Below are 13,534 nucleotides of genomic sequence, written 5' to 3'. Positions count from 1 at the left end.
AATTATAGTTCAGTCTCACCAATGGCAAATATGCAGGATGGAATGGCCTCTCAGTGAGAAATGGGTTTTATATATAGATCTATCATTCCATTTTATCTGGTACTAGGTCAGATTAAAGTCAAGACAAAACCTACTCTATTTCCACTAAAGCTCAAGCCACCCAAGTATTAACAAAGGTGAGAAGAAAAAAATAAAAAAATCTAAGTGTTATAACTTGTCTTTCTCTAAAATAAGCAAGTACTGGGATACAAAAAAGAACTTCCTGGAAGGTAATAATTACTACTCTTTTATACTCTCCTTTCTAATGTGTAATTCTGCACATATTTGTAATTCTGCACATTTTTCCTTTGTAAAATACAAACTATAATATGAATAAAAAGTTTCAGTAAAGGTAAAGAATATGCCTTAAAAGGGAATAATTATACAAATATCTGAAAGAAAGTTATCTGAGACACAATCACAAAAGATCTGACATATTGCTTCATTAAATATATATTTCCTAAGTAATAAAATTCTTGAATTGCTGCTCAGAGTATTTTAGTGGTGATAACAGAATGTTACATACAAAATGAAGTAAACAATGCAAAGCATAAATCATCTGTTTTAAACATTTAAATACTACAATAAGATCAAATGACTGATTTGATTTTTCTATATAATTATGTACTCTTCTTCCTAAACCAGTATGGGACTCTTCCTTAAGTAAAGACATTAAATTCAACCTATTTTAAGGATGAATTCATGGAGACATAATCAGGGGATATCAAAGGGAAAAATCACCAAGCCAAATGCAAATAAATTGTCAAATATAATTTTCATTACACTGAGTGCTTGTTCTATGGGAGAATACTCAAGAGTATATAATTTTTTTAATGCAAAAATACCTACATCCAGGTAACTTTTATTTTGAATTACCATTAAGTCTTGCCACCATTCTTCCAGTCTTCAAGCTATCAAACACATTACTAACACTGTAAAATCCATAATTTTATTTTTCACGTTGCCAATACCCCCGGATCAAAAAAGAAACTAGGCTGAGACACACATATCAATTTTACAGAAAAGGACTACTGCTTACAATCGTATCAACAATCTACTTCCAAGCAAAGCCCATCCTATTTAGCAATTCTATAGTAGTGGTTGATTATTAATGTGCTAGAAAGATAACCCAAGTATTGGAGGCCTGTAAGTTATGGCAAACAAGCAATTCTAGTATTAAGTAACTAACTTATATGTGGCATGGGCTGCATTTCCTTATAGCTGCTCCTGGTCATCCTATACAAACAAAGATGGTCATTAACTTCTGGGTAACTTCAAGGTACTCAGAACCTTATTTTAATAGGGTAATTCAAGTTTCAACTTTTCTCAAGTCTATTTCATATAACTATAAATTTCCTCATTAAAACATCCCCTGAATCCATTGCTTTTTAAATCCTCATCTGAGGATATGTTTGACTTGAGAGGGAGAGAGAGGGAAAGGGAGAGAGGGAGTGGGAAAGGAAAAGGGAGAGACATTGATGTGGGAGAGAAATATCCATCAGTTGCCTCCCATACTTGCTCCAACTGGATATCGAACCCGCAACTTAGGTATGGGCCCTGACCAGGAATCGAACCCACAACCTTTTTGGTGTACAGGATAATGCTCCAAGCAACCAAGCGACCAGGCTAGGGCCTCTGGATCCATTTTTATCTTGAAAAAATATTTCCAGCAAATAATTTACAATCATCTATGATGGATGGTTTTAATTTGTATCCTGGGAATTCAATGCTGATGATATTCATTGCTCTAAGAATGAGCTTACCTACCTGATTTGCATGCTGAAAAGACCAAAAAAAGATAGTTAAAGAGTATGGAAAAGATTGCACCCTAGGTTTTCATATAAAAGAGCACAAACTCCCTGGTTATAGGCACAGACTGTAAATAGAATAACAAATAATATTACTAGGTAAAAGACAAGGATTTGGGCCTGACACGAAATAACAATAAAAGGCCAATAAAATCCAACACAAAACAAACTTGCCAAAACTTTCTCTTCATCACCAGTGTGGTATCATTATCAAAATAATCATATTAAGGGCAAATAATATATTCTAACTGCAACTGTAACTACAAATTCAAACCATAAGCCCAAGTGTAACCCATCTCTGACTATGATATTCAATCTAGCACCATCAGATGAGAGACTAAAGCAAAGTACTCAAAGCAAGATACAATGAAATTTTTAAAAAATAACTAGATAGATGTTAACAATCAAAGAAAAAATACTAAATCAGCCATGAAAGCTTTCAGTAACTAAAAGAATAATTTTGCTAGTCCCTCTTAAGACCTAAGGAGTTACATGGTGAGAAAAATAAAGTTTAAAATTCCACTCTTAAAAAACAAAAAAAACAAAAAACCTGTTATTTCATCATCAATCTATATTTTTTTGGAGCTTTGAAAAAAATGCTATCACCATAAACTCAAGATAAATAGATTACTAGCTTTCTCTTCTACTCTTAAGCCTCAAACATCTTTTTAAACAAACCCAGTGATCAGATATGTACCTACACACCTGACCATGTAATTACCTTCATGTCATAGCCATATGTCTCCCGAATGTCTTCATCAGAATCTGTTTCTTCATCATCATAATCCACTGTTTGTCGAGGGGAAGAAGATACGCTGCTCACCACCCGGTTAAAAGCAGACTGTTGGAAAGTAGGTAAGTGTCCCTAAACAACAAATAATTTCAGGATGAACAGAGAGACACACTGAATAAACATGGGGTAATATGTGATTATGACTACCAAAATGTAATGAATTTGCAAAGTGGCTAAACAGAGTTCACCAGTTAGTACAGAGCAAATTATTTGCCTATGATACCAAGGTCCACCTGAATAATATTTCCAAGTAATTTTTCAGTAAAATGACTTAGTTATATATTCAAAATCCTATAGGTGTATATAGAAAGAAGATGTTATGGATAATCTAACTGCTGGCAACTTATTGTTGTCTTCCTAATCAACTGGTAAGATAGATTTGATTTAGTACTTACACACTGACAAACATTATCTCATGAAATAAAAAAAGAAAATCCTAAACTTGCCTGTAAGTCTGGATTGGCAGCTGCTTTTTGGAGTTCTGCACTGATGATCTTTTCAGTTTTTTCTCGAGCTGCCTGCTCCACCATACGCTGGCTCAACACAGATAGTTTGGCCAGGGCAGAAGACAGTTCATCTGTGGCTAGAGCCTGCCGGGCTCTATCCTGCCAACTCATAGCACGTTCTGTCAAACACTGTAGGGCTTCTCCTTCAGGCAACCGTACAGGCAACTTCTGAAGGGATACTAGGAGTGACAGAATAGTCTCTAGCCTTGGCCTTCGAGAGCGCATACAAAGAGGGCAAAGGAATTTTACTTCCTTAGCCTGCCAACTAGACCCTTTTTTCTGGGTACTTGACTTAGGCAGGGGAACACAGCTATTATGGAACCAGTCTTTGCAGAGCTCACACTGCAGCATAAATCCACTGGCTGTCTTGCGGCAAATGCAAAATTTTACTTCTTCTATGCGGTCCACCATTGTCATCTTCGCTAGATTGGCTGCTCTGAGGGAATGCATGGCTTCAATCTCTTTTTGCTCGCGTTCTTTGAAAACTGCCACCTGTACACAAAGAACATTTCAAAGAAAGGAGTCACTGCAAAATACTCCAAAAATACCAAATCCTTAAGGCTGAGGGATCATCTCCAAGTTGGGGCCTCATAATAACAAAGCATTGTCCTTTAAAAAAAAAATCAGTTGTTAATCATTTCGTAAAATGTGGGGCAGTGTGACGGTTTCCATGTAAACATTCCTGTGTGAAATGGGCAAAATGCTACTATATTTGACAATTTCATCAGTAGAGTACTTTGAATTATTCTGTAGGGTGCAGTAGACAGTATGCCTTGAAGTCAAGCGACCCTAAGTATGAAGCTTGGCTCTTGTACTTATATATTGTTGATCTGGGGCACAAGTTTTCTGAATCTCAATTTTCTGAAAAATGAGGATACCACCAAACTCATTTTGTTGTTTTAAGGATTAAATAAGATAATACATCAAAATGCTTAACTTGGTGCCTGGCACAAGGTAAACACTCAATAAATACTAGCTTCCCATCCACTGGCAATTCATCCCCCGGGAGGAAGTTCTATACAAATCAATTTTTATTTATTTCTAGAAGGCCTCTCCAACTTATGTAATAGTAGAGTAACACAGCCTGATGACCAATTATAACAAAATTTTATGTAGCTTATTTCAAAAAAGTAAATGAAAGCAAATAACATTTAATTATCACGAATACTGTCAGTAGATTTTCTTTTAAAACTTTTATAGTATTGAAACCATCTATAATAATAAAAGTATAATATGCTAATTAGACCAGACGTCCTTCCGGACGACCTACCGGACAAAGCCAGAGCTGTGAGGGAAGCCCGGGTCTGGGGTGCCAGAGGGAAGCCAGTGCCAGCAGCCGGGAAAAGTAAGGCCTACTCTTGCATGAATTTCGTGTATCAGGCCTCTAGTTTTGAAATAATTTCCTATTCTATTTGCCTGGTAAGATGACCTGTTGGGCAGGCTCCCTAATGAGGAATCATTTCTGCTGGCCTCAAAACACAATCATTTGGCAACAATATTGTAATAACTATTTATGGTATCAGGTGGGTACCTGAACTATTGGGGGGAACACTTTGTAAAGTATATGATTATCTAACCACTATGCAGTACACCTGAAACTAGTATAAAATAATGTTGAATGCAAACTGTAATTGAAAACTAAAATGGGGAAGAAAAAACAACAACACAGGATCATCTGTAGGCAGAAACAGCCATATGCAACTCCTTACTACATATTGACCAAATTCATTTTTATTTTTTCTCTTTCCTCAGGCTCCTAGTAATCTTAACAACATTCCTCCTACTCTCAAACAAAATCCAAAAACAAACAAAACAAAACAAAAAACACCACTATACTGTACATTACATCCCCATGACTATCCTATAATAACCAATTTGTACTTCTTAATGCCTTCACCTAATTACCTACAAATATTCTATTGAGCACTCACTATACTGTTGAATGCTACTGAGAGAAGGAAGATGTTTTAAACAGCAGCAGATATCAGTAAGCTGATACAATTCCTTTGAAAAGCACAATAGTATTAAGCCATTAAATTCTAACCCAGTAATCCCATTCCTAAGAGTCAAGTGTAGGAAAAGAACTTGTAAAAGGAAAAAGCGCCTAGCCAGTTTGGCTCAGTGGATAGAGTGTCCGCCTGCGGACTGAAGGGTCCCAGGTTCGATTCCGGTCAGGTGCACAAGCCCAGGCTGCAGGCTCGATCCCAGTAGGGGGCGTGCAGGAGGCAGCCAATCAACGATTCTCTCTCATCATTGATGTTTCTATATCTCTCTCACCCTCTCCCTTTTTCTCTGAAATCAATAAAAATATATTTTTTTTAAAAAAGAAAAAGCTATATACAAAGAAGTTCACTTTATTAGTATCCATAATAGTAAACACTTAATAACAACCAAATGTTCAATATCAGAAAAATGATCAGTAAATATTAGAAAATTTGATAAAATATTAAACTATTAAGACAACAATAAAGAATGATATAGAAAAAATTTTAGGGAGAGAACAGTATAGTGAACTTTTTATATACTTTGATTATAAATATTTTAAAAATATTTGGCCAAAACCGGTTTGGCTCAGTGGATAGAGCGTCGGCTGCGGACTGAAAGGTCCCAGGTTCGATTCCGGTCAAGGGCATGTACCTGGGTTGCGGGCACATCCCCAGTAGGAGATGTGCAGGAGGCAGCTGATCGATGTCTCTCTCTCATCTATGTTTCTAACCCTCTATCTCTCTCCCTTCCTCTCTGTAAAAAATCAATAAAATATATTTTTTAAAAAAAATAAATAAATAAAAATAAAAATATTTGAAATATATATAACCATAAAGCCAGAGAAAGTATATAAAAATAAAAACAGTGAATGCGCTAATATCTTTACAGAATTTTGTATTCACCATACAAAGTCAAAATGCATATCATAATTTCTTACCACCATGGCTGTATCTCTGGTTTCCTCCAATCCTTCCTCCAAATCACTCAGAGGCTCATGGTCCAGATCCTTTTCTTTTTCTTTTTCTATTAGTTCTTTTACTTTTTTCCTTCTGTTTTTACCACTCCCATATATACCAATGTCAGTTCGGGGACTTAGCACCTACAAAAATAAAACCAAATACTGAGCTCTGGTTTAAAAAAAAAAATTCTTAAAACTGAAAATAATAAAAGGAACCATTTATTGACTACTCACCAAGTCCTGGGCACTTTCTTAAGGGCTTAACACACATTACCTAATTCAATTCTCCTAACAGTCCTCTGAAATAGGTATTGTCTATATCAGGGGTCCTCAAACTTTTTAAACAGGGGGCCAGTTCACTGTCCCTCAGACCATTGGAGGGCCAGACTATAGTTTAAAAAAAAACTATGAACAAATTCCTATGCACACTGCACATATCTTATTTTGAAGTAAAAAAACAAAACGGGAACAAATACAATATTTGTATTTGCATGTGGCCCGCGGGCCGTAGTTTGAGGACCCCTGGTCTATATTTTATAAACGGGAAAACTGAGGCTCAGGAAGGAAACAACTTGCCCAAGGACACAGGGTTAGTAATTAGGGAGACAGTCCTCAAACATGAAACTATCATATTTCAACGCCTATGCCCTTAACTACTATTTATTTATTTTATCATTTTTTAATTTTCAATTATGGTTGACATACATTACTTTATTAATTTTAGGTATACATCCCAGTAATTAGACATTATATAACTTACTAAGTGATCATCCTGATAAATCTTGAACCCATCTGACACGATACAGAACTATTAGGATATTATTGACTTTATTCCCTATACTATACATTACATCCCCATGAATATTCTGAAATAATCATTTTTTTAATTTAAATTCTTTATTGTTTAAAGTATTACATGAGTCTCCTTTTTGCCCAATTGACCTCTCCCTGGCCACTCCCACCCCCCAGCACATGCCCTCATCCCCCTTCTGTCTGTGTCCACTGGTTATACTCATATGCATGCATACAAGTCCTTTGGTTGATCTCTTACCTCCTCACCCCCTGCCTTCCCTCATAGACTGGACAGTCTGTTCGATGCTTCTATGTCTCTGGTTCTATTTTTGTTCATCAGTTTATGTTGTTCATTATATTCCACAAATGAGTGATATTTATCTTTCTCTGACTGGCTTAGTTTGCTTGGCATAATGTGCTCCAGTTCCATCCATGCTGTTGCAAATGGTAAGAATTACTTCTTTTTTACAGCAGCGTAGTATTCTATTGTGTAGATGTACCACCGTTTTTTAATCCACTCATCTGCTGATGGGCACTTAGGCTGTTTCCAAATCTTAGCTATTGTAAACTGTGCTGCTATGACCATAGGGGTGCATATATCCTTTCTGATTGGTGTTTCTGTTTTCTTGGGATATGTTACTAGAAGTGGGATTACTGGGTCAAATGAAAGTTCCATTTTTAATTTTTTGAGGAAACTCCATACTGTTTTCCACAGTGGCTGCACCAGTCTGCATTCCTGCCAGCAGTGTGTGCACAAGGGTTCCTTTTTCTCTGCATCCTCACCAGAACCTGTCGTTTGTTGATTTGTTGATGATAGCCATTCTGACAGGTGTGAGATGGTACCTCATTGTTGTTTTGATTTGCATCTCTCAGATGATTAGTGACTTTGAGCATGTTCTCATGTCTCTTGGCCTTCTGTATGTCCTCTTTCGAAAAATGACTATTTAGGTCCTTTGCCCATTTTTTATTGGATTATCTTCCTTTTGTTAAATTGTATGAGTTTCCTATAAATTTTGGAGATTAAACCCTTATCAGAGATAACATTGGCAAATATGTTCTCCCATGCAGTGGGCTTTCTTGCTGTTTTGCTGATGGTTTCTTTTGCTGTGCAGAAGCTTTTTCTTGTGATATAGTCCCATTTGTTTATTTTCTCCTGAGTTTCCATTGTCCTAGGAGCTGTATTGGTAAAGATATTGCTACGACATATGTCTGGTATTTTGCTGCCTATGGATTCTTCTAATATTTTTATGGTTTCCCGTTTTACATTTAAGTCCTTTATCCATTTTGAGTTTATTTTTGTGTATGGTGTAAGTTGGTGGTCTCTTTTTATTTTTTTGCATGTATCTGTTCAATTTCCCCAACACCATTTATTGAAGGGACTGTCTTGACTCCATTGTATGCTCTTGCCTCTTTTGTCAAATATTAATTGAGCATAATGGCTTGGGTAGATTTCTGGGTTGTCTGTTCTGTTCCATTGGTCTATATGTCCATTTGTACTTTTTTTTTTAGCTTAACTCACTTTATTTTTCTTGTATAATATTATGTGGTGGCCACAGCTGGAGCCTGGGTCCTCTGCACAGAAACTCTGGTGTGGGTCTTTACAAGATGGTCAGTGAATTCCTGATAGGGAGACTTGGTGAACACAGTCTCTTTCCAGAGATCTGGGGTGATAGCTGTAGGTCTTAGAGATGGCATCAAAGGTGGCCTTGGCAAAGTTGCCCAGGGTGTCAGTGTAGCCCCTGGCTGAGGTGTAGCAGTCGTCAATACCGGCCATCATCAGCAACTTCTTAGGCACAAGGGCCGAGATAATGGCCATACCCCTGGAGGCAGGGATGAAGCGCAACAGTACAGCGGCCAGTCACCTTGCAAGGTACGGTGTAGGGTTTGCCGATCTTGTTTCCCCAGTAGCCTCGCTGCACTGGCACAATAGAGAGCTTGGCCAGGATAATGGCTCCTCGGATGGCAGTGGCTACTTCCTTTGAGCACTTCACACCCAGACCAACATGTCCATTGTAGTCCCCAATGGCGACAAATGCCTTGAACTGGGTCCTCTGGCCAGCACTTGTCTGCTTTTGCACAGGCATGATCTTCAAGACTTCATCCTTGAGGGATGCCCCCGAGAAAAAGTCAATGATCTCAGATTCCTTGATGGGCAAGAATAGATAGATTTCTTCTAGGGATTTGATTTTCATGTCCTTGACCAGGCAGCCCAGCTTGCTGACAGGGATCCACTCCTTGTCCTCGGCCTTGACTCCGCGAGCTCCGCGGCCTCGGCCCCTGCCCGGAATGCCACTGCCAAATCCTCCACGGAAGCCACCGCGACCCCCTATTCCGGGGCCTCCGGGCCCTCCTGCAGCACCAGCGTCATCCGCCATTTGGTGTTTCGTGGGAAAAGAAGAAGTCCATTTGTACTTCTTAATGCCTTCACCTTTGTAACCCATTCTCCCAATCCCCTTCCCAGCTGGGAACTGCCAAAACGTTCTCTGTATCTATGAGTCTATTTGTGTTCTACTTACTCACTTTTGTTTTGTTATATTCAAATGTTTATAGAAATGTATTTATTGCCTTCCTCTTCCTCCTCTTCTTCTTCTTCTTGACCTTTCTTCTTCTTTTTGACCCTTTAACATTTCATATAAAACTGGTTTGGTGGTGATGAGCTTCTTTAGCTTTCTCTTGTATAAAAAGTTCTTTATCTGTCCTTTGATTAGCTTTGCTAGGTACAGTAATCTTTGTTATAGGTCCTTGCTTTTCATCACTTTGAATATTTCTTGCCAATCCCTTCTGAACTGCAAAGTTTCTGTTGAGAAATCAGCTCTGTTGTAGGTAACTAACTACTTTTCTCTTGCTGCTCTTAAGATTCTCTCTTTGTCTTTAAGCTTTTGCGTTTTAATTATGATATATCTTGGTGTGGGCCTCTTTGGATTCATCTTATTTGGAACTCTACACTTCCTGGACTTGTATCTATTTCCTTCACCAAGTTAGGCAAGTTTTCTGTCATTATGTTTTAAAACAGGTTTCAATTTCTTGCTCTCTCTCTTCTCATTTCCCATGGAAATGTTGGTACACTTGAAGTTGTCCCAGAGGCTCCTTATACTATCCTCATTCTTTGTACTTTTTCTTTTTGCTGTTCTGATTGAGTCTCTTTGGCTTCCTTATATTCTAATTGCTGATGTGATTTTCAGCTTCATCTACTCTATTGTTCATTCCTTGTAAAGTATTCATTTCAGTTAGTGTATACTTCATTTGTGACTGGTCCTATTTTATGCTGTTGAGGTTCTCACTAAGTTCATTGAGCATCCTTATAACCAGTATTTTGAACTATGAATCTAGTAGATTGCTTATCTCCATTTTGTTTAGTTCTTTTTCTGGAGTTTTGTTCTGTTCTTTCATTTGGGATGTTTCTTTGTCTCATTATGACAGCCTCCAAAATGAGACAAACTTTCTCTGAGCTCTAGCATGGGGCAGCATTTAGCCCTTGTGTGGTGGGGTGTGGTGGGGGGGTTGTTTCTATGTATTAGGTAGAGCTGCTACATCTCCCAGGCTTGGTAGAGTAGCCTAATGTAGTAGGTGTTCTCTAGAGCAGCAGTCGCCAACCTTTCGGACCTCACAGACCACCAGTGGTCCATGGACCACAGGTTGGCGACCACTGCTCTAGAGTCCAGTGGCACAGCCACCCCGAACACCCAAGCTAGACACTTGAGGTGCATTCCCCGTGTAGGCTGTATACAACCCCTGTAGTAGTTGAGTCTTGACTGCTGTTGGCACATCAATGGGAGGGACTTATCCTCAGATGGATCAGCTGAAAGGACTGGCTGTAACCACTGACCACTAGCCTCCAACCACCATGGAGGATCAGCTATGCAGAGGCCAACTACACAGAGTAGGACTTACTTCAGCAGGGGTCTGGTGCCTGCTGAGTCCACCTCTTGAGTTTGTTGCTCATTGAGGTGGTTGGATGGTAGTGCTTCGATGTGTTCTAAAAGCTGCCACTGGGTGCACTGGCTCTGGGACCTTCAGGGAGGTGCAAACCAAGATCAGCTGCCGCCTGTGCTCTGCCTGGGGCATGAACTACAAAGGCCACCAGGTATGAGCTACAAAGCAATCTACAGATGGCTGCTACTTGTGCTGAGTTTGGAACTGCCCTCCAAGCTGTGACCCAAGGCTAGCTGCCACTATGCCTGGGGCCAACTTAGTGAGAGGTGTGCAGCTTACTGAGGGACAGATGCTGCTTGTTTTGGGAAATTCTGAAGCATGAAAATCTGAAACATGAGCTAAGATGGCCATTCATATGGAAAAGCAACTGGAAACAGCTCAGGCCCTGGCCAGGTAGCTCAGTTGGTTACAGCATCATCCCGATATGCCAAGGTTTTGGGTTAGATTCCTAGTCAGAGCACATATAAGAATCAACCAATGAATGCATAAATAAGTAGAACAACAAACTGATGTGTGTGTTTCTCTCTCTTTCTCTCTCTCAATCCATCAATAAACTTATTTTTTTTTTTTTAAAGAAACAGCTTGGGTGGGACCAAAAGATGGGTGGGGCCTCAGGGAATCACCAGGGTGGGGCAAACAGTGTGAGCCAGGCTGATGGGAGTCTCAGCTATGGTGCTCACCTGCCAGCTTTCGGGGCGGGTGGGGGGGGGGGGGGTTGCTGATGAAAGGAACAGTGGCCTCTGCCAGCACTTCTGTCTGGGAGAAAGCTCCCGTCCCCTTAGCTCTCATCCTGATGCTGAACAATTCAGTTCCTCCCTGTTCCAGCCTGTAAGTTGCTGCCCCATGCTGGCCATCAGAGAAAGTGAGTCTGAGTTAGTCCTTGTGCAGGGCCCTTTAATAGGAAATGCCTGGGACTCCAGCAGTCTCTATGTCCCTCAGCCTCAATCCCTACTGGTTTTTTATAGCCAGGAGTTATGAGGACTTCTCTTCCAGCATTGGAACTTGGGCTGGGGGACCTGGTGTGGGTTGGGACCTCTTGTTCCTCAGTGGGGACCTCTGCAGCTAAGATATCCCTCCTGATTTTTATCCAACACACATGGGTGTGGGACCAGCCCGTTCTGTGTTTCTGCCCCACTAACAGTTTCAATGGGGCTTCTTTAATTCCCTAGTTGTAGGACTTCCATTCAGCTGAATTTCAGATGGTTCTGAATGATATTTGTTCTATAGTTTAGTTGTGATTTAATGTGGTTGTGGGAGCACGCAAGTACCATGTTTACCTGCGCTGCCATATAGACCAACTAGTATGTTTAAATGCTCAAGATGAAAAGGGTAATGAGTATTTAAATTTGTGCTTCTGAGAAAGGTCTTTTCAGTGACAGAATCCATTAATAACAGAGATAAGATCCAGGCTAATTGACACAGCACAGGGGGAACCAGAAATAAGTTTGTCATAGGCTCCAGATTTCTGGTCAACATTTAATATTACCTAATAGGAATCACTTGTATAATCATGACCAGATAAAATGAAAACAATACTACTACCTACTTCTGATAAGGAGATTGAAGTATGTATCCAAAAATTAAACTACTCTTTACCTGTAACAATGTATGGCTAGAATTCTTCTTAAGAAAGGTCCGCCCAGTCCGTTCTCTCCACGCCCGAGCTGCTGCTACTTGTGATTCTACCTGGGGCAATGCATCAAGACGCACAGGGATAGGACGCCCTTTAGCAGATAAACTCTCCAGCTGCTCCAAGTAAGCATAGTTGCTGCCACTCTGAAAAACAAAAGTACATCCTCACACAATTTGCATTCACTTATGGAGTTTAGAGTGACTTTTTTAATTAAATATTATTCTTTAAATGTAATTGTGCCTCTTGAATTAACAAATACTAATGTTTTTAAAAAGTATGTGCAAATACAACATGCAGATGATGCATAGAATTGTACACTTGAAATGATATATTAACTAATATCACCTCAATAAATTTAATTTTAAGTAAATTCATGTTGTCATAAAGATTTTAATTTTATTAATCAATGAGGGGATCAGTAAGATATAAAAACCAGTTCAAAGGACAATGTAAGAACAGACATATATGTGCAATTAGAAATGAGAAAAGGAATTTGCTAATGGATGGAAACAGATATTTAATATCACACAGTAGCAGTCGCCAACCTTTCGGACCTCACGGACCACCAGTGGCCCGAGGACCACCGGTTGGCAACCACTGTCATACAGGACAATGGAATGATCTTTACTACAGTGTGGAAATCAACTGTTCCAAATACAAGGACAAATGTAATTGCTTCTCTATGAACATAATTCATTTGTATCACTATCATTTTAAAATAATTGACAGAGTTGTTAAATAGCTTCATCAAAGATAATTTGCCGACCACTGAACTAGACAACATCCAATATTCCACTGAAAAGACATCCAGTAATCTCTTTCCCGTTTCAAAGTCTTTCACAATTTTTCCAACAACTACAAAACGCTGCTTTAGTTCTGATAACCACCTCTATTTTATGTTATACAAACACATGAGAATGGATATTTTCCTTCTAAGCCACAATGCTTCAACATTTCCATATAATGATGTCATTGTTTTTAAAATTTATATACAACTTTAAATTCACTAAATAATTAAATCATCACAACATGTGAGTTAACAAGTAATCCATTTTAGGGTCTTATTAACAACACCTGAAGTGGGTT

The 13,534-nt window shown here is 38.9% G+C and overlaps 1 protein-coding gene and 1 pseudogene across 11 annotated transcripts in view; both read right to left on the bottom strand.

Annotated features, from left to right (window-relative positions):
* KDM5A (lysine demethylase 5A) overlaps window positions 1-13,534 on the bottom strand; it is a 105,297-nt gene that overhangs the window by 28,737 nt on the left and 63,026 nt on the right. For 7 of the 11 annotated variants that reach the window (XM_023756731.1, XM_023756725.1, XM_023756728.1 and 4 more), the window contains 5 exons: window positions 12,412-12,591; window positions 6,070-6,231; window positions 3,087-3,638; window positions 2,569-2,712; window positions 1,807-1,818 (listed from right to left, as the gene is read on the bottom strand). In XM_023756731.1, the coding sequence (XP_023612499.1) occupies window positions 1,807-1,818; window positions 2,569-2,712; window positions 3,087-3,638; window positions 6,070-6,231; window positions 12,412-12,591 (1,050 nt within the window). The remainder of the gene's footprint in view (window positions 1-1,806; window positions 1,819-2,568; window positions 2,713-3,086; window positions 3,639-6,069; window positions 6,232-12,411; window positions 12,592-13,534) is intronic. The other 4 variants (XM_023756727.1, XM_006092135.3, XM_023756732.1 and 1 more) reach the window with 4 other exon arrangements.
* Window positions 8,328-9,716, bottom strand: LOC102430631 (annotated as a pseudogene).

The sequence above is a fragment of the Myotis lucifugus genome, unplaced genomic scaffold (genome assembly GCF_000147115.1).
Source record: "Myotis lucifugus unplaced genomic scaffold, Myoluc2.0 scaffold_98, whole genome shotgun sequence".
NCBI classification, from domain to species: Eukaryota; Metazoa; Chordata; class Mammalia; order Chiroptera; family Vespertilionidae; genus Myotis; species Myotis lucifugus.
This window is presented reverse-complemented; position numbering and strand designations above follow the sequence as displayed.